General features: G+C 40.7%; 3 protein-coding genes across 3 annotated transcripts; all 3 read right to left on the reverse strand.

Annotated features, from left to right (window-relative positions):
- Positions 1-3,111: 3,111 nt before the first annotated feature.
- Positions 3,112-12,457, reverse strand: LOC118215078 (intestinal mucin-like protein). Its single transcript, XM_035395503.1, has 13 exons — positions 12,188-12,457; positions 11,585-11,847; positions 10,432-10,603; positions 10,210-10,241; positions 9,087-9,255; positions 7,763-7,867; positions 7,016-7,056; positions 6,595-6,717; positions 6,092-6,190; positions 5,339-5,467; positions 4,999-5,038; positions 3,956-4,076; positions 3,112-3,737 (listed from the first exon to the last, which is right to left on the reverse strand). The coding sequence occupies exons 4-13, from the start codon at positions 10,219-10,221 to the stop codon at positions 3,533-3,535; spliced, it is 1,044 nt and encodes a 347-aa protein (XP_035251394.1). The 5' UTR covers positions 10,222-10,241; positions 10,432-10,603; positions 11,585-11,847; positions 12,188-12,457; the 3' UTR covers positions 3,112-3,532.
- Positions 12,458-15,089: 2,632 nt separating this feature from the next.
- On the reverse strand, positions 15,090-16,125 carry LOC118215079 (mucin-2-like; the record flags this gene model as incomplete). Its single annotated transcript, XM_035395504.1, has 1 exon — positions 15,090-16,125. A coding segment is annotated over exon 1 (870 nt), but the record flags the coding sequence as incomplete, so codon positions are not given.
- Positions 16,126-16,413: 288 nt separating this feature from the next.
- Positions 16,414-19,046, reverse strand: LOC118215540 (mucin-2-like). The gene is made up of 3 exons (XM_035396436.1): positions 19,031-19,046; positions 16,702-18,709; positions 16,414-16,468 (listed from the first exon to the last, which is right to left on the reverse strand). Exons 1-3 carry the CDS (start codon positions 19,044-19,046, stop codon positions 16,414-16,416), a joined length of 2,079 nt encoding a protein of 692 aa, XP_035252327.1.
- Between the last annotated feature and the right edge of the window lie 573 nt (positions 19,047-19,619).

Raw genomic sequence — 19,619 nt, forward strand, 5'->3', positions numbered from 1 at the left:
CTTTACGTACTTTCACCTGTAATTGTTATTTTAAAATGTGTTTCTGGCCATGGTGCTCTTTTCTGTGTGGGGAGGAGTGAATGTGGCAACAGATCCTCAAAAACAGGATTACAGAGTTAGCTGGGTAGCTGCATTGAGTAAAACCCAGAACGGCTCTTTTTTTTTTTTTTACATCAGCCAGGGTTTAACTCAGTGCAGTTATCCAGCTAACCCAGCTATTTTGTTTTGTGAAAAACCCCACTGGAGTGTTTTTTTTTGCTATCTAGGTGCTGTAATAACCCAGATACAAAGAAGCAAAAAAACAAGCGGACAGAGTGCATACAAGAACTAGCGTTAACTTTGGAATTGCCTTTCCTCGGTGGCTTCGGCTGAAGTTTGCCAAGGGGATGACGAGCAACGTGGAGTTGGCCTGTTTTCTGTTGGACCTGTAAGTAATGTTACATGCAGTGTGAAGCCAGTTAAAATAAAAACTTTCGGGAGGGTCTGAAATCTAAAAAAAAAAATGCTAAAACCACAATTAGGATAAGTTCAAATTAATGGAATTAATTAAACTATTAATCAAAAAAAAACTATGTTTTAAGTTAAATGTTTTCATTTGGCGAAAGCTTCAAAAGACAAGATATGAAATTGATCAGCCCTAATGCTAACATTAGCCTGCTCTCCATCGTGGGGGTATCAGCCCAGATCTTTGACTACTGCTGCAGCTCTGTACATGTCCTCTGTACTTCACACAACATGTACTCACCACTGGGCAGATGTCTTAAGATTCAAACCTGCTCTCAATTTCCTTTTGCACCGGGAAGTTTAATTAATGCTTGCTATATTGAGTATAGCACTATTTCACAATGTTCCCAACAGCTCGTCTGAAGCACAGCTGTGGCCGTGTTACATTCGGTTATGCAGGCAAATCTCTATTCAATAATTATTTGATTATTTTATAAATTCTAATTAAATTAATACTATTTAGTGTTAATATATGTATAGTAGTTTATAATAGTTGCAAATAGTAGCTATATGAACAAATGAATCGTGCATAGTAGGATAGCTTAAACATTAATTTATTAATATGATCAGGCAATGCATATGGAATGTTTATCAAATCTTTTAATCTCATTTTTATGAAATAAAATAATTTAAGTTCATTTAAGTTAATTATTCAAAGATTAATTAATAAAATGCATTATATTAAAACTATTGTTTTAATTAGTGAAATGCAGTATATTAAAACAATTAAAATTTGACTGTAGTTGCAACATTAACTTTTTAACTTCCTTTATAACAATGCATAACATGTAACAATGAACATGAAACTCAGCAACATAAAATGGCGTGCCATAAATTCAGAACTGATGTAATTTTTAAAAACTATGTGCGTGCGTGCATGCTTGTGTGTGTGTAAACAAATTTACAAGCAACCGTTATGGGAGAGCCAGTCTTCCTCTAGCACCTCCACCAGCTCTGCACATATCAGGAGAAACCAGAGTTCGTAGAGGTCACACTGCACCCAAAAAAAATTGCTCCCCATTGTTCTCTGGTTGTGTCATGCTGCGGCACGTGGCAAAATGTGTCTCAGGGTCTGGAGGCCCTTCTGCTGGGGACACTTCTGCACATGTGACTTGTTCTCCAATTCATGCTTTTAAAAATAGGGGTTCATATATGAAGAACCCCTGCATCACTGATGGTGGCTCCTTGTACCCTGGCCCATATCCAAAGAGTCAGGGACCCTTAAGTTCAGGGAGGCGAGCTCTGAACCCGGCCCACCAGTTGTCACTGGGACCCTTGTTCAGGTTGACACGTGTCTTGTGTCCACTGGCCCATACAGTTTCACCCGCCAGACCCTTGACCACTGCTCTGGTGACACTGAAGCCATGCTCTGCCATCCGTGTGATGTAAGGTATGAGGTCTTTCCTCCTCATCATTAAGTGCAAGATTGGCATGTGTGGCGTGATTGTATTTGTTAATTTTGGAAAGGTGAAGTGTGGTGGAGGGTAGCCCTGTCTCCCTGGCAACACATTGCCAAGCATAAAAGAATTTAGTTAGCTAACTAATAACAGCAGCTACCCAACATTTGCAAACAATGACCAGCCACATTTTAGCGTGAGGTTAGCCACCAAGGTGACCCTGAGGCTCATTCCAGTTGCTTATTTTTACCTCCTTGTGTCCTTTCCTCAGATCCTTTCCTAGCTCCTTAGCTCCGCCCAGCAGAGGATGCAAGGAATGGACTCATTAGGCAAATGGAACAGATCATGAAATGGAATCAAGTAAATGGGGTAAAATGGGTGCAAGTAAATGTCTGTTGTTTTCTGAGAAACTGTAACATATTGACCAAAAAAGTTCTGGGACACATGGAATGAACAAGAGCAAGTTAGGAATAGTTCATGTGATGTCATAAAAAACAGGACATCAGTGAGGAAACATGGAAAAAGGGAGCAGTGGTCTGTGGACAATAAGGTGACTTCTGACTACCCGGATCAACTAAACTGCTTCTAGGACGGCAAATGAATGTATGCTTCTGTCATTTTGTCAAGAAACACATTAATAGAGGGAGAAGTGTATTTCTTTTGCTACTTCTGGGTTTGTGGCCTGTTCGGTTGATTGGGCAGTCCACAACTGAGTTTTATACAGTATCGCAGTTGTCCTGTATTCATTGAAATTTGCAATAAAACCAGCATCTTATCTACTGGATTTTTTAAATATCTCAAAATATATATAATAAACTTGCTCACCAGCTAATGTTACAGTTCCCAACACACAAGCAGCACCCCGGGGGCTTAGGAACATTGGGCTACTTTTGAAAACCGTGGATTATGAGTTTGAAATCCTACAGGGGCCATTTGATGTTTCCCACTACAATTGTCAGTTTGGTGGAATGTCAGTACAAAATTGTGACCAGGAAGTACTCTTGTACTCAGACTGCAGGTGTTAGTCCTAGGTAGGGACACTACAGGCAGATCTTTGAACAAGGATCTATTCAGTGAATGTATATTTTCACAGTATATATTCATACAGAATAAATGTAAGTCATCTAAAATAAGGGTAACTAGTGAATAACAATACAACTTGAAATAAAGCTGTTGCTTTACAGAATCACAGAATCAGAGCTCATTTCAATTGCTACAGTTTATTAAGAGGTTAATACAGGTAAGAACAGAAACACCCTTCTATAAGCAGCTATATTCTATAAACGGTTAAAGCTAAGATAGACACTATAATGCAGTGATAATCCCCCTATTTCTTCCCGGTATTTAATGTTAAACCCATTCCATTCAAAAACGGAAACATCACTCACCATCTGAGCTAATTCAGATGTATATTAAATAAAAGTTAAATGAGATTAAAATGAAGTCTTGCCTTTAAAAACCAACAGAAAGAATGAAAAAACACACTATGTTTTACAGCTGACCCTAATAAGCCTAAACCTAACATTTAAGTATACTATACAATTCTCTATTGGGAGAATTGTATAGTCTTCATACGGTCAACCAGAGGAACGATCGTCAGAGGAGTGGCGGCCATGAATCTGCCCGTTGGTTCATCGACGCCTTCGCCGTGATACTTTCTGGGAAGATTTTTCCTCAGGGCACTCCAAGGGCTTGCAGCCACATGTTTCAACGTAAGTGTAGGTGTAGCTGATCTTTGTCCCATCTGGGCAGGCCATCTCCACCTCCTTGCTGCTTGTGGACATCTCTTGACAACAGGAGCATGCGTGAACCATAGAATTAGCCTCCACAGAGTACCTGGAAATAGGAGAAAGTAAAGGAAATGGGGTGAAAAACATTCCGTTTTCATAATTTCAGTTGACTTGATTCCCATTGAAGCTGCACCTGCAAGATCATGATTTGTCAAAAGAAATAAACGGCCGTTGGTTTATTAGCAAAGCACATTTCTGAAAGTTGGGGGATCTTTTCATCTGCTTTTTACTGAAATTTGTACTCCATGCAGGTGTGGAACTTACATGGATGAGGTTGCGCAGTTGCCTTCGCAGGAGTTGACTTCCACAGGCTCTGTGGTCTTGCAGCCATTATTCTCCAGGTAAGTGCTGTTCTTCATGACTTTGCAGTCCTGACGTGGAGTACCTGATGAAGGTAAGTGAGTTGCAGGTCAATAAAAGTGGCCATGTGTAAGACAGGCAGATCCTTCACAATTTCTACTGAAGACATTCCATTATACAAAATTTTATATCACAGGGACGTATGTGTACCACAAGCACACTTATTCATGCCTCATTTATAACATATGTCAGTGTATAAGGCCATTTGGTAATTTCAAGGAACATTTAATCAAACTCACAAGATGGGCATTGTGGAAAGTCAAATTAGACAGTGAATGTGGCTACTGTACAAATAAAGGAAATATGTGTGAGGGACACAACTGCTCATTTAAAGGGAATATGAAGAGTCTTGATCAGCTAGTGCACTATCACACCTTTGCTACACCTCTGACTAAAACCTAAACCCAAACAGTGCAGTGTGATCCACAGGCGCTGGCTGCTAGTTGGATAGCCAAACATAAAAACATTCACCACTAGTGGCCCTTGCCTGGCTTTTTTGCTATTTTTGAGCTCACCAGGGCTCTCTTTCATCTCAATGATGTTCCAAACAGTTGGTTTTGGTTAGCCTAAGGTTTGGCCTATGTCTCTGACTGTTTCTGTTTCTTATTTTTCAGCCAGAATGTGTACTTTAACCACAAGTGAATTGTTTGATTACAATTAAAATTGTGGAGTACAGCCACATCAGTTAAAACAAGACCAGGTTAAAACCTAGTATATGGCTGGACCTAACAAACGTGATCCGGCCGACCGATGGTGTAACTTCATCACTCACTCACTCAGTCACTCACTCATTCACAGACATTAGCGTTTGTTGGGCTGGCCCCGCGGTCCAGCAAAAAATAATGTATTTGTCCCAAAAATTATGATGTTCACTGTATGTGGTAGGAATTTGTTGACAAAAGTTATGTCAGATTGAAACAAAGATAATGAATAATTTTGTTACTTACAGGTTTCGCAACATCCATCTTCATCAGTTTTTTCAGTGCCCTGTGGTAAAATACAGGTATGATTACAATGACTTTGCGCTGACAGGGATTTTCAGTTGCTCTTTAATACATAATACTTGCGGCAACTTCATTTTTATAGGAATTTCTATGCTGAAGAAAATTACTTTTATTATGGATATTGATACTATGAATACTGAAAATTCCGAGATTGTTAATAAGTAATTTGTTATAAGCTCGGTAATTTATCAATAGTTTGTTTCTGGAAAACTGCTCTGGGAAATTCCTTTGCACCATCTGCTTTCACATGATATCAGGGCCTTGCTACTGATTTGAAACTCACAGGAATGCAGTTCTCTGGGTTGAATTCAGGGCAGACCATTTTCACTTCAACAGCGACCAGCTGATCCTCTATCTTCTCACATTTGTACTTTGAACACTTGTCATTTGGAGCTGTCCAGATCTGGCCGGGCTGTGAGATGGAAAATAGTTAGCATCTGAGTGTGCAGTAAAAATGTAAAAAGTTGACTACTATCTCAAAATCCTACGTAACTGCAACTATATTGCAATGTAAAATCAGACTACACGTTAAATGATAATAGATGTATTTTACATTAAGAAATGTCTGCAGTCATACAGAAAGTGATCAGCTGTAAATGTGATTTCAGCTGTTGCTGTCGAAAGTGCTCAGACAGCTATACCCAACAACCAACTCACTTCCATTGGCCAATTTCATTAATGTCATGAATAATTAATTAATTTTATTATACATACATGAGTAGGCATCTGATAAGCATGCATTACCTTGTTCACATTCAGCTGGTTCTATAGGCCTGCAGGCCATTTGAAAGTGCAAATTTGGGGAAAGCATTTTGAAAGCTATAAGTTGTCAGTAGAAGAAAAGCATGCACTTTTTGAGATTACAGAATTCTGTTAAACCGGATATCAACAATAAACTGAACCAATCAAAAGAAATGATCCCTTTTTCAAGGGGAACACCCAACAACCAATAAGAGATGGCTCTCTTTAAGAAGCCAATATGAAAAATCGCTGATTTTGTATGATTTGTACATTGGTGTAAGAATTGGTCATTCACCTCAAGGATTTGTGTTGTTTTGCCAGGTAACATAACAACACAGTTCTTCTCCACACACGTGCCACAACACTCACCGGGCACAGCCTCATATTCAGAGCCCTGCAGGAGATTTGCACACAAAAAAACACACAGTCAAAAACCCAAGTCTGTTCAACACAAAAATGATGAATTGGTGAGGTTCAAAAAGAACAGCACTGCCAAATTGTTTGTAGAGTTGAAGATTATCAGCAATAATAAGTAATCCACTGCACCAATTAATAGTAAGATAATTGGTTCAGTGGATTCCTGTCAAAGGCAACTTCTCAGCTGAAAACGAATTCGGACAGGTAACAAATGTGTTATGGAATTAAGTTTATAAAGAAATGTATTTATGCATCTATTGTGACATGCTGGGAATTTCTTCAATGCAAAGGCCCAGTTGAAAATGAAAGGTGAAGATGTTTTTTTTACACATCCTTCACATCAGTGTGTACCTCCCTCACTGTGTAAGCCTTGGTACCTACCAGCTTGCAGCTTTCATCACACTTCACTGGGGTGCACTCGACAGAATGGAGTTTAGTGTCCGGATCTACAGTGGAGCTACATTTGCAATCCTCGCACTTGTCTGAGGGAACAGCTGCTCCTGGCTGCAATAGGACACAACAGAGGCGCAGTTAAACCCCTGGGACAGAGGAGAATGCAGCCCGATGCAACCAGTATACATACATACTCTCTTTCAGCGAGACCATCAATATGCACACCTCCACACTTTAACAGAGATGACCAATATGAGCATATGCTCACTCTAACCACAAGCACACCTCAGACATCTGAACATATGTATTTATTTTATGTTTAGAATTTTTTATGTTAATAATTTGTACATAATGTTTACATTATACATTAATTATATACATTATACAATTTCAAATAATGGATTCTCACCTGATATTCTGCTTGATTGTGGACACAGACAGGCTTGGGCTCTGCAGAGAGAGGAAACATGGTGAAATCAGCTCAATAAAAAACACAAATGCTATGATTCATCCAAGCAGCCTTCCTAGCAAGTAGATCTACAGATCTACTCTACTTGCTAGAGTGCTAGCAATGTTGTCACTCATAACTGCTTTTGTATTTGATAGTAACATATGTAAATATTTCTGTGCTGTATATTAAAATATGATAATATATTTAACATTAATATTTATGAATATAAAAAATGACAACTTTTTTATTGATGTAAAATATGTCAGTATTGAACACGAGAAGAAAATGTGATATGGTGTGTCCGCTGAGCGATTAAAATATAAATCACAATGATGCTTTAAGAGTGAGCAAAAGGCCAATGACAAATCCTGTTGTTGTCTGAACTCACTTGTTACCTTTTTTTAAAAAAAAAAAAGAATCTCAATTGAATAACATAGCTGAATATCACTGATTTGTTTGTTTTCTTCGATTTTTTGTAACTATTTCAAATAAATATTGTTTGCACTGGGTCTCGCTTTGAAGATCCTGTTTCCTGCAATGTTTTCAGGACTCAGTTGCTTCCAACAAGTCATGATTGTTACATCAGCATCAGAATGTTCAGTTAAGATATTCAGAATGTGTGTGATCTTACACCATAAAGGGTTAACGTGCAGTGGTAGCGAAGCGCATTGCTAAGACATGATTACATAAACATGAGAGGCTTACGGCAGTCATATTCAGGACAGCAGCTTCCTTTTGGGGTAGTTACTATTGGCTGGAACCCTTCGGAGCAGGTGTGGCTTGTCTGTGGGCATGTGTCCACATCACATTCTGTGTGAGAAGAAGAGAAAGGCGTTGAGACGAAAGGGCAGATTACACTGGCAGACTGATGCGTGATTTCTCAACACTGACAGAGGGACATAAGAGACTGCGGTATTGGGAAATGCCATCCTTGAAAAATCCAAAATACTTTCTGTGAAATGTCTTAATGCTTTCATCTATTTATAGAGGTCATCCATTTCCAGACTGTGATACCAGGATCTCATTCCAATCGGAAATAAGCTTGCTTCCTCATGCTCGCTAGTCTTTGATTAGAGGGGGAATCCCCAAAGTTCCTCAGCTGTAAGATGACCACCAAAACTAGGGAGGTGCATTCCAATTTAAGCGAGTTGAGGGAGGGTCTATGGTCCCTCAAGCCCTGTGGAAACTCCTTTCAAGGGAGCCAACAATATGCATCTTTTCAAGTGGTGAAATAGCCCACAATACTTGGCATTGCACCCACGCTTTCATTAATTCTGGCTACTTTCCTGTGGGCGCACAATGTCAGTATTTCAAAAAATCCTATGGATAGCGTTTTAATATTTGCTACCATGTTCTTTAACTTAAAACAAAAATTTCTGGGTAAATGATCTGAATTGGCACACTAGTTGACCTTTGTATTACAGTACCTTGATTTTAATGTTGGTTAGTAGCTACAACTAATTTTAAATGCTTTGCAGACTGAATACCTTTTGTATATATTGTATATTTTCCCCAAATTCCTTAAGGTATGAATGAATTCGCTGTAATTATTTGAACATCAGGACATCATTTCTCATATTTTCCTCACATAAACTGTGTGCTATATTCCTCCAAAATATTTGGAACCCCATCAATAGGGAAAAAACATAGGTTGATGGGGATATATTTGCTTTGAGGGTCAGTAGAGAGATTTCACGTTACAACGCTCAAGCCAGCAATTCCGCGGCAACCATTATATACTTCCTATTGCTGATGCTGATGTATATCCAAATGCAGAGCAGCAGAAAGCTGGTCCAGTTGAAACATCTCAACACCTCCCCTAGCTCACTGGCTTGGGAAGGGCTCCCTCACATTATGTTTAAACATCACTCCATTGGATGGTGAAGAAGCGAAGGCAGCATTTTCCATTTCCAATGGAATGATGGAACACAGCCTATACCTGAATTGATGAGCATACATCATTCCCTAGTTCACTTACCATGTGACCAGACCCAGACGAATGACTGCACACTCATCCTTATTCACTTACCACATGTGAACTTCTCGCAGCAGTCCACAATCTCGACCATGGGCACCTGACCAGCCTTCTCGCAGGTTTTGTTTGGCTGGATTGAACACTCCACAGGTTTACAGAGGGGAGTGGTGGAGTCCATGGGACACTCACACTCCTGGCAGTTGCTCTCCCACTTCTCGCCTGGCTGCATAGCAAACAGAACAGGTCCGGACATAAAACATCATATGCCTTCAAAATTATTAAAGGAATTGATGTCGATAGATGTATTTGCCAACTTTGATGAAAAGTATTGCATAAGCCAGTGACAACTTCAGCAGTGTGCAGTGCAGTTTCTTAAGAAAAACCCCTGTCTTTGTGACCTGAAAAACCTTTCTTTGAAAGATGGCAGGCCTTACTGTCCTTGACAGGAAGACCTCAAAGTAGAGCCACTGCTCCTCCACATAGAAAGGAGTCAGTTGAGTCTGATAAGGACGCCTCCCGGGCACCTCCCTTTGGAGGTGTTCCGGGCACGGCCACCCGGGAGGAGACCCAGGGCCAGACCCAGGACACGCTGGAGGGACAATATCCACAGCTGGCCTGGGATCGCCTTGGGATCCCCCAGTTGGAGTTGGCGGAAGTTGCTGGGGAGAGGGACGTCAGGACTGCCCTGCTTGCCCTGTTGCCACATTGACCCTCATCTGGACTAAGCAGTTATAAAACTGATGGATGGACAATACAACACTGCATATGCTGGCTTATTTATTCTTTTTAAATGGCCATTAGTTAGTACCCTTATTATATACTGAATCATATGAATGTTTGGTTGAGAAACAGGGCAGTTTTTTTAGTCTGGCCTTTTCAAAAATATTTTTTGTCAGTGTGGCTCCAGATCTGACCAAGTCTGAGTATAACTGGTTGAGAGAAAATTAAACCTGTTTTCTGTCAACCACATTTAAATCCAACAAATACCTATTAATATTACTGTCAAGCTTTGATTTTTCATTTGGCTGTGCCACAATAGGGCAGGACTACAGGGAAATTTACTAACGCTAATACAGTATCCTTGGTAACCGGCATTTATAAACGGGAAAATCTGGCAAGACGTATTATCATAGAAACAGTGACAGGGACCTTTATGAGTCATATGTAAAGTTATTACCTGTTTGGTCATGTCATTAGGCCCCAAGCAGTCTGACAAAACAAAAAGGACATGAATGAGGGCAATAGCAAATATTATTCCTCAGATGAATAGTTTTTAAGAGATTTTATTCATCTAGTAGTTGCTATTAGGCAGAACGACTTACAATATCAGAGGATGTAAGCGCATTTACATGATTAAGGGTGATTCGAGTGAGCTTATTTAATGTTCATGAAGACTTACATTGACATTCATATTGGAAGCAGCATCCGGACTCATCGTAGACTTTAATTGGGGAATGTCCGTTCTCACAAACGACTGGTTTCACTGGCTCACACTCCTTTGGCTTCAAGACTGCAGAACCGTAGCTGCATGTTGCTTTGGTGCAGTTGTCAACGTTCCAAGATTCACCATTCTACCATGGTAAAATAATCAGTACAATTACAAATCATTACACTCAGTTCACATGGTCCTTACAAATGATGAAGAAAGAATGGCCTGTAATTTAAGAAGACAGTGCTTAGGTTTATTACGGTATTAATGTGAGTAATAACTGTGGGCTGTATTTACAAAGCCTGATTATCTATGCAGTGTCTATTTCAGGGTGGTAATTGTGACAGGCGAGTGCTAATAATAATAATTAGCCCCCTGTCCACTGTGGGCCAAACGCCCAGGAACTCAAGCCTGGAACCAAAGTTGTGGGGTTATAGTTCTTGCAGAATTTCCACCGAGATTCAGCCAGGCCCAGTTGTAACCATGGCAATGAGGCAGAACTTCATTTTTCACATTGCAAAGCCAAAACAATAACAATAGGACAATATAGACTGTGTTTTACTTTGCTTTTTCTTACGCTATGGGAGTTTTTGAAAGCAAAGAGGGTCAGTAAGATTGGTACCAGTAGCTCACAGTGTTTCTCAGCAGCTTGCCAAGAGATTTTAAATAAAAGTTGCATGATTCTTGTCATGGAGTACCTATTAGCTGTAATACTGTAGCTTTATATTTTTATGCAGCTGAGTTACACTCTGTTAGGACTAATAATAATTATAATTCCAGTATGTTCAATTGTGTGTTTATATCTACACTGGTAGCTGAATTACTGAAATGCTACATATGCAAGGGGTGGTGGAAACCAATACAAAAAGCTAACTTGTTGCTTTACAGGCTAAGTGGTATTAGAAAATAACTGCGCAAATAACTGATTGCCCTATCTAAACATGGTGGTTAGTTGGAAAACTAAATAATTTGCCATTAGGCATCTCGTTTTTAACATGTGTACAAGGTAAACATTTTGTGTTCATGGCCAGAGTTCATGAATATGGTGTGCATTAAGAACATAATTTACCGATGGTCAGTGATTATTTTAATCACTTTTGTTCATTTAGCAATGATTGATTACCTTTCTTGGAGGATCGAAGTGGTCACAGTCTGGCGCCAATGTCGTAGATTCAGGGCTGGTAGTTGTTACAATAGTTGTTGTTTCAGTTTTGGCTGTAGAAGATGGTGTACTAGCTGGAGCGGTAGTCTTCTCAATGGTTGTCAAAACAGGTGGTGAAACAGTCGTGAGACAGGGTTTTGACTTCTTCTCAATTTCACATGTTGCGTTGCAGTAAGCAGTGAAGCACCAGCCTTCACCGTCAGTTTCATTATATATTATTGATCCTGAGGGTGAAAAGGTAAGGGCCATGAGGGATTAGTGTCCATGTGAAAATCAAACTCAGCATGAATGTGTCTGTACAGGCAGTATTATTTAGGTCACAAAATAATAGAATAACGGAAATGGAAGGGTGAATATATTCAAGGACAACACGTATAAGTAAAGGTGATTAGGATAATTTATGAACATAACTTATGAAATGAATATATCGATTAAAATGGTTGCAAAGGGAGAAATAAGGTCATATGAACAAAACTATTGTAAAAATTTTAGAGAAAATTTTATAGACCTTTAGGTAAGTACTGCTGATAGTGCTGGTGAGAGAAATATCAAGACTGTACCTACCCCGTGGATAATCCTCATATTTATATGTGCAAACACATTCAAGAGTAGTTGATATTGGAATGCTAGTTGATGTCTTGACAACAACAGGCCCTGTTGAATATATAGGCGTTGCAGTTGTAGTGCCTGTGACAACCAGCACTGTCGTTGTACTGGCTGAAATTGTAATAACTGTTTGAGATGTTGTAGGTTTTACTTCTGTTGTTGTAGGTGGCACAATTGTTGTCTCCGTGCTAGTGGATGGTCTTGATGATGTCACAACAGGAGAAGTGGAAGTCTTAGGTGGTACTACTGGTGTAGTGACTTCTGCTTTTGTTGTTGAACTTGTGATTTCTGAAATTGGAGTTGTGGATGATGTTTCTATGATAGGACCAGTGGTTGTCTCTGTTGGTGGCTTTGTTGTTTCAGTCTCAATTCTCTCTGTTGTGGATGGTTTTTGAGTGGTTATTGGAGCTGTTTGAGATGTTGTAGGTTGTCCTTCAGTTGTTTTAGGTGGCACAATTGTTGTCTCCGTGCTAGTGGAAGGTCTTGATGACGTCACAACAGGAGAAGTGGAAGTCTTAGGTGGTACTACTGGAGTAGTGACTTCTGCTTCTGTTGTTGAACTTGTGATTTCTGAAATTGGAGTTGTGGATGATGTTTCTATGATAGGACCAGTGGTTGTCTCTGTTGGTGGCTTTGTTGTTTCAGTCTCAATTCTCTCTGTTGTGGATGGTTTTTGAGTGGTTATTGGAGCTGTTTGAGATGTTCTAGGTTGTCCTTCAGTTGTTTTAGGTGGCACAATTGTTGTCTCCGTGCTAGTGGAAGGTCTTGATGACGTCACAACAGGAGAAGTGGAAGTCTTAGGTGGCACTACTGGAGTAGTGACTTCTGCTTCTGTTGTTGAACTTGTGATTTCTGAAATTGGAGTTGTGGATGATGTTTCACTAACTGGACCAGTGGTTTTCTCCATTGGTGGTTTTGTTGCTTCAGTCACAGTTTTCTCTGTTGTGGATGGTTTTTGAGTGGTTATTGGAGCTGTTTGAGATGTTGTAGGTTGTCCTTCGGTTGTTTTAGGTGGCACAATTGTTGTCTCCGTGCTAGTGGAAGGTCTTGATGACGTCACAACAGGAGAAGTGGAAGTCTTAGGTGGTACTACTGGAGTAGTGACTTCTGCTTCTGTTGTTGAACTTGTGATTTCTGAAATTGGAGTTGTGGATGATGTTTCACTAACTGGACCAGTGGTTTTCTCCATTGGTGGTTTTGTTGCTTCAGTCACAGTTTTCTCTGTTGTGGATGGTTTTTGAGTGGTTATTGGAGCTGTTTGAGATGTTGTAGGTTGTCCTTCGGTTGTTTTAGGTGGCACAATTGTTGTCTCCGTGCTAGTGGAAGGTCTTGATGACGTCACAACAGGAGAAGTGGAAGTCTTAGGTGGTACTACTGGAGTAGTGACTTCTGCTTCTGTTGTTGAACTTGTGATTTCTGAAATTGGAGTTGTGGATGATGTTTCACTAACTGGACCAGTGGTTTTCTCCATTGGTGGTTTTGTTGCTTCAGTCACAGTTTTCTCTGTTGTGGATGGTTTTTGAGTGGTTATTGGAGCTGTTTGAGATGTTTTAGGTTGTCCTTCGGTTGTTTTAGGTGGCACAATTGTTGTTTTCTGAATAGTTGTACTGGGGGGCTGACATTTGTCTTCACAGCATTTAATTCGTATTTCATAGTTGTAACACATTAGTGGAGATTGATCTCTGTTTTTGCAAATCAGTCCAACAGATGGGCTGCATTCCACAACTTGCTCCATATCTGAGATCGATAATCCTCCTTCTTTTCCCCTGCATTCCACCTCTGTAGGTTTGCTGCAAGTGCTTTGCCCAGACTTTACTATATTTTCAATGGACTCGATGTCTCCATCATCAGGATCCGACGTGGGATAGTCACTATCAAACCAGTCTGACCATGTGCACATAATACATGATGTTGTTATTGGAGCAGAAGTCGATGAGACTAATGGAGTAGTGAGTTTTGCTTTTGTTGTTGAACTTGTGATTTCTGAAATTGGAGTTGTGGATGATGTTTCACTAACTGGACCAGTGGTTTTCTCCATTGGTGGTTTTGTTGCTTCAGTCACAGTTTTCTCTGTTGTGGATGGTTTTTGAGTGGTTATTGGAGCTGTTTGAGATGTTGTAGGTTGTCCTTCAGTTGTTTTAGGTGGCACAATTGTTGTCTCCGTGCTAGTGGATGGTCTTGATGATGTCACAACAGGAGAAGTGGAAGTCTTAGGTGGTACTACTGGAGTAGTGACTTCTGCCTCTGTTGTTGAACTTGTGATTTCTGAAATTGGAGTTGTGGATGATGTTTCTATGATAGGACCAGTGGTTGTCTCTGTTGGTGGCTTTGTTGTTTCAGTCTCAATTCTCTCTGTTGTGGATGGTTTTTGAGTGGTTATTGGAGCTGTTTGAGATGTTGTAGGTTGTCCTTCGGTTGTTTTAGGTGGCACAATTGTTGTCTCCGTGCTAGTGGAAGGTCTTGATGACGTCACAACAGGAGAAGTGGAAGTCTTAGGTGGTACTACTGGAGTAGTGACTTCTGCTTCTGTTGTTGAACTTGTGATTTCTGAAATTGGAGTTGTGGCTGATGTTTCACTAACTGGACCAGTGGTTTTCTCTATTGGTGGTTTCGTTGCTTCAGTCACAGTTTTCTCTGTTGTGGATGGTTTTTGAGTGGTTATTGGAGCTGTTTGAGATGTTGTAGGTTGTCCTTCCGTTGTTTTAGGTGGCACAATTGTTGTCTCCGTGCTAGTGGAAGGTCTTGATGACGTCACAACAGGAGAAGTGGAAGTCTTAGGTGGTACTACTGGAGTAGTGACTTCTGCCTCTGTTGTTGAACTTGTGATTTCTGAAATTGGAGTTGTGGATGATGTTTCTATGATAGGACCAGTGGTTGTCTCTGTTGGTGGCTTTGTTGTTTCAGTCTCAATTCTCTCTGTTGTGGATGGTTTTTGAGTGGTTATTGGAGCTGTTTGAGATGTTCTAGGTTGTCCTTCAGTTGTTTTAGGTGGCACAATTGTTGTCTCTGTGCTAGTGGAAGGTCTTGATGACGTCACAACAGGAGAAGTGGAAGTCTTAGGTGGTACTACTGGAGTAGTGACTTCTGCCTCTGTTGTTGAACTTGTGATTTCTGAAATTGGAGTTGTGGATGATGTTTCTATGATAGGACCAGTGGTTGTCTCTGTTGGTGGCTTTGTTGTTTCAGTCTCAATTCTCTCTGTTGTGGATGGTTTTTGAGTGGTTATTGGAGCTGTTTGAGATGTTCTAGGTTGTCCTTCAGTTGTTTTAGGTGGCACAATTGTTGTCTCCGTGCTAGTGGAAGGTCTTGATGACGTCACAACAGGAGAAGTGGAAGTCTTAGGTGGTACTACTGGAGTAGTGACTTCTGCTTCTGTTGTTGAACTTGTGATTTCTGAAATTGGAGTTGTGGATGATGTTTCACTAACTGGACCAGTGGTTTTCTCCATTGGTGGTTTTGTTGCTTCAGTCACAGTTTTCTCTGTTGTGGATGGTTTTTGAGTGGTTATTGGAGCTGTTTGAGATGTTGTAGGTTGTCCTTCGGTTGTTTTAGGTGGCACAATTGCTGTCTCCGTGCTAGTGGAAGGTCTTGATGACGTCACAACAGGAGAAGTGGAAGTCTTAGGTGGTACTACTGGAGTAGTGACTTCTGCTTCTGTTGTTGAACTTGTGATTTCTGAAATTGGAGTTGTGGATGATGTTTCACTAACTGGACCAGTGGTTTTCTCCATTGGTGGTTTTGTTGCTTCAGTCACAGTTTTCTCTGTTGTGGATGGTTTTTGAGTGGTTATTGGAGCTGTTTGAGATGTTTTAGGTTGTCCTTCGGTTGTTTTAGGTGGCACAATTGTTGTCTCCGTGCTAGTGGAAGGTCTTGATGACGTCACAACAGGAGAAGTGGAAGTCTTAGGTGGTACTACTGGAGTAGTGACTTCTGCCTCTGTTGTTGAACTTGTGATTTCTAAAATTGGAGTTGTGGATGATGTTTCTATGATAGGACCAGTGGTTGTCTCTGTTAGTGGCTTTGTTGTTTCAGTCTCAATTCTCTCTGTTGTGGATGGTTTTTGAGTGGTTATTGGAGCTGTTTGAGATGTTCTAGGTTGTCCTTCAGTTGTTTTAGGTGGCACAATTGTTGTCTCCGTGCTAGTGGAAGGTCTTGATGACGTCACAACAGGAGAAGTGGAAGTCTTAGGTGGCACTACTGGAGTAGTGACTTCTGCTTCTGTTGTTGAACTTGTGATTTCTGAAATTGGAGTTGTGGATGATGTTTCACTAACTGGACCAGTGGTTTTCTCCATTGGTGGTTTTGTTGCTTCAGTCACAGTTTTCTCTGTTGTGGATGGTTTTTGAGTGGTTATTGGAGCTGTTTGAGATGTTTTAGGTTGTCCTTCGGTTGTTTTAGGTGGCACAATTGTTGTCTCCGTGCTAGTGGAAGGTCTTGATGATGTCACAACAGGAGAAGTGGAAGTCTTAGGTGGTACTACTGGAGTAGTGACTTCTGCTTCTGTTGTTGAACTTGTGATTTCTGAAATTGGAGTTGTGGATGATGTTTCACTTATTGGACCAGTGGTTTTCTCCATTGCTGGCTTTGTTGTTTCAGTCCCAGTTTTCTCTGTTGTGGATATTGCTATTTTTTTCGTTGTAGGTGGTGTCAGTTGTGTTGTTGATGTTTCAGTTGTTGTTTTCTGCATAGTTGTACTGGGGGGCTGACATTTGTCTTCACAGCATTTAATTCGTATTTCATAGTTGTAACACATTAGGGGAGATTGATCTCTGTTTTTGCAAATCAGTCCAACAGATGGGCTGCATTCCACAACTTGCTCCATTTCTGAGATCGATAATCCTCCTTCTTTTCCCCTGCATTCCACCTCTGTAGGTTTGCTGCAAGTGCTTTGCCCAGACTTTACTATATTTTCAATGGACTCGATGTCTCCATCATCAGGATCCGACGTGGGATAGTCACTATCAAACCAGTCTGACCATGTGCACATAATACATGATGTTGTTATTGGAGCAGAAGTCGATGAGACTAATGGAGTAGTGAGTTTTGCTTTTGTTGTTGAACTTGTGATTTCTGAAATTGGAGTTGTGGATGATGTTTCACTAACTGGACCAGTGGTTTTCTCCATTGGTGGTTTTGTTGCTTCAGTCACAGTTTTCTCTGTTGTGGATGGTTTTTGAGTGGTTATTGGAGCTGTTTGAGATGTTTTAGGTTGTCCTTCGGTTGTTTTAGGTGGCACAATTGTTGTCTCCGTGCTAGTGGAAGGTCTTGATGATGTCACAACAGGAGAAGTGGAAGTCTTAGGTGGTACTACTGGAGTAGTGACTTCTGCCTCTGTTGTTGAACTTGTGATTTCTGAAATTGGAGTTGTGGATGATGTTTCTATGATAGGACCAGTGGTTGTCTCTGTTGGTGGCTTTGTTGTTTCAGTCTCAATTCTCTCTGTTGTGGATGGTTTTTGAGTGGTTATTGGAGCTGTTTGAGATGTTCTAGGTTGTCCTTCAGTTGTTTTAGGTGGCACAATTGTTGTCTCCGTGCTAGTGGATGGTCTTGATGATGTCACAACAGGAGAAGTGGAAGTCTTAGGTGGCACTACTGGAGTAGTGACTTCTGCTTCTGTTGTTGAACTTGTGATTTCTGAAATTGGAGTTGTGGATGATGTTTCACTAACTGGACCAGTGGTTTTCTCCATTGGTGGTTTTGTTGCTTCAGTCACAGTTTTCTCTGTTGTGGATGGTTTTTGAGTGGTTATTGGAGCTGTTTGAGATGTTCTAGGTTGTCCTTCAGTTGTTTTAGGTGGCACAATTGTTGTCTCCGTGCTAGTGGAAGGTCTTGATGACGTCACAACAGGAGAAGTGGAAGTCTTAGGTGGTACTACTGGAGTAGTGACTTCTGCCTCTGTTGTTGAACTTGTGATTTCTGAAATTGGAGTTGTGGATGATGTTTCTATGATAGGACCAGTGGTTGTCTCTGTTGGTGGCTTTGTTGTTTCAGTCTCAATTCTCTCTGTTGTGGATGGTTTTTGAGTGGTTATTGGAGCTGTTTGAGATGTTCTAGGTTGTCCTTCAGTTGTTTTAGGTGGCACAATTGTTGTCTCCGTGCTAGTGGAAGGTCTTGATGACGTCACAACAGGAGAAGTGGAAGTCTTAGGTGGCACTACTGGAGTAGTGACTTCTGCTTCTGTTGTTGAACTTGTGATTTCTGAAATTGGAGTTGTGGATGATGTTTCACTAACTGGACCAGTGGTTTTCTCCATTGGTGGTTTTGTTGCTTCAGTCACAGTTTTCTCTGTTGTGGATGGTTTTTGAGTGGTTATTGGAGCTGTTTGAGATGTTTTAGGTTGTCCTTCGGTTGTTTTAGGTGGCACAATTGTTGTCTCCGTGCTAGTGGAAGGTCTTGATGATGTCACAACAGGAGAAGTGGAAGTCTTAGGTGGTACTACTGGAGTAGTGACTTCTGCCTCTGTTGTTGAACTTGTGATTTCTGAAATTGGAGTTGTGGATGATGTTTCTATGATAGGACCAGTGGTTGTCTCTGTTGGTGGCTTTGTTGTTTCAGTCTCAATTCTCTCTGTTGTGGATGGTTTTTGAGTGGTTATTGGAGCTGTTTGAGATGTTCTAGGTTGTCCTTCAGTTGTTTTAGGTGGCACAATTGTTGTCTCCGTGCTAGTGGAAGGTCTTGATGACGTCACAACAGGAGAAGTGGAAGTCTTAGGTGGCACTACTGGAGTAGTGACTTCTGCTTCTGTTGTTGAACTTGTGATTTCTGAAATTGGAGTTGTGGATGATGTTTCACTAACTGGACCAGTGGTTTTCTCCATTGGTGGTTTTGTTGCTTCAGTCACAGTTTTCTCTGTTGTGGATGGTTTTTGAGTGGTTATTGGAGCTGTTTGAGATGTTTTAGGTTGTCCTTCGGTTGTTTTAGGTGGCACAATTGTTGTCTCCGTGCTAGTGGAAGGTCTTGATGATGTCACAACAGGAGAAGTGGAAGTCTTAGGTGGTACTACTGGAGTAGTGACTTCTGCCTCTGTTGTTGAACTTGTGATTTCTGAAATTGGAGTTGTGGATGATGTTTCTATGATAGGACCAGTGGTTGTCTCTGTTGGTGGCTTTGTTGTTTCAGTCTCAATTCTCTCTGTTGTGGATGGTTTTTGAGTGGTTATTGGAGCTGTTTGAGATGTTCTAGGTTGTCCTTCAGTTGTTTTAGGTGGCACAATTGTTGTCTCCGTGCTAGTGGATGGTCTTGATGATGTCACAATAGGAGAAGTGGAAGTCTTAGGTGGCACTACTGGAGTAGTGACTTCTGCTTCTGTTGTTGAACTTGTGATTTCTGAAATTGGAGTTGTGGATGATGTTTCACTAACTGGACCAGTGGTTTTCTCCATTGGTGGTTT

This window comes from Anguilla anguilla, chromosome 16, assembly GCF_013347855.1.
Source record: "Anguilla anguilla isolate fAngAng1 chromosome 16, fAngAng1.pri, whole genome shotgun sequence".
Taxonomy (NCBI): domain Eukaryota; kingdom Metazoa; phylum Chordata; class Actinopteri; order Anguilliformes; family Anguillidae; genus Anguilla; species Anguilla anguilla.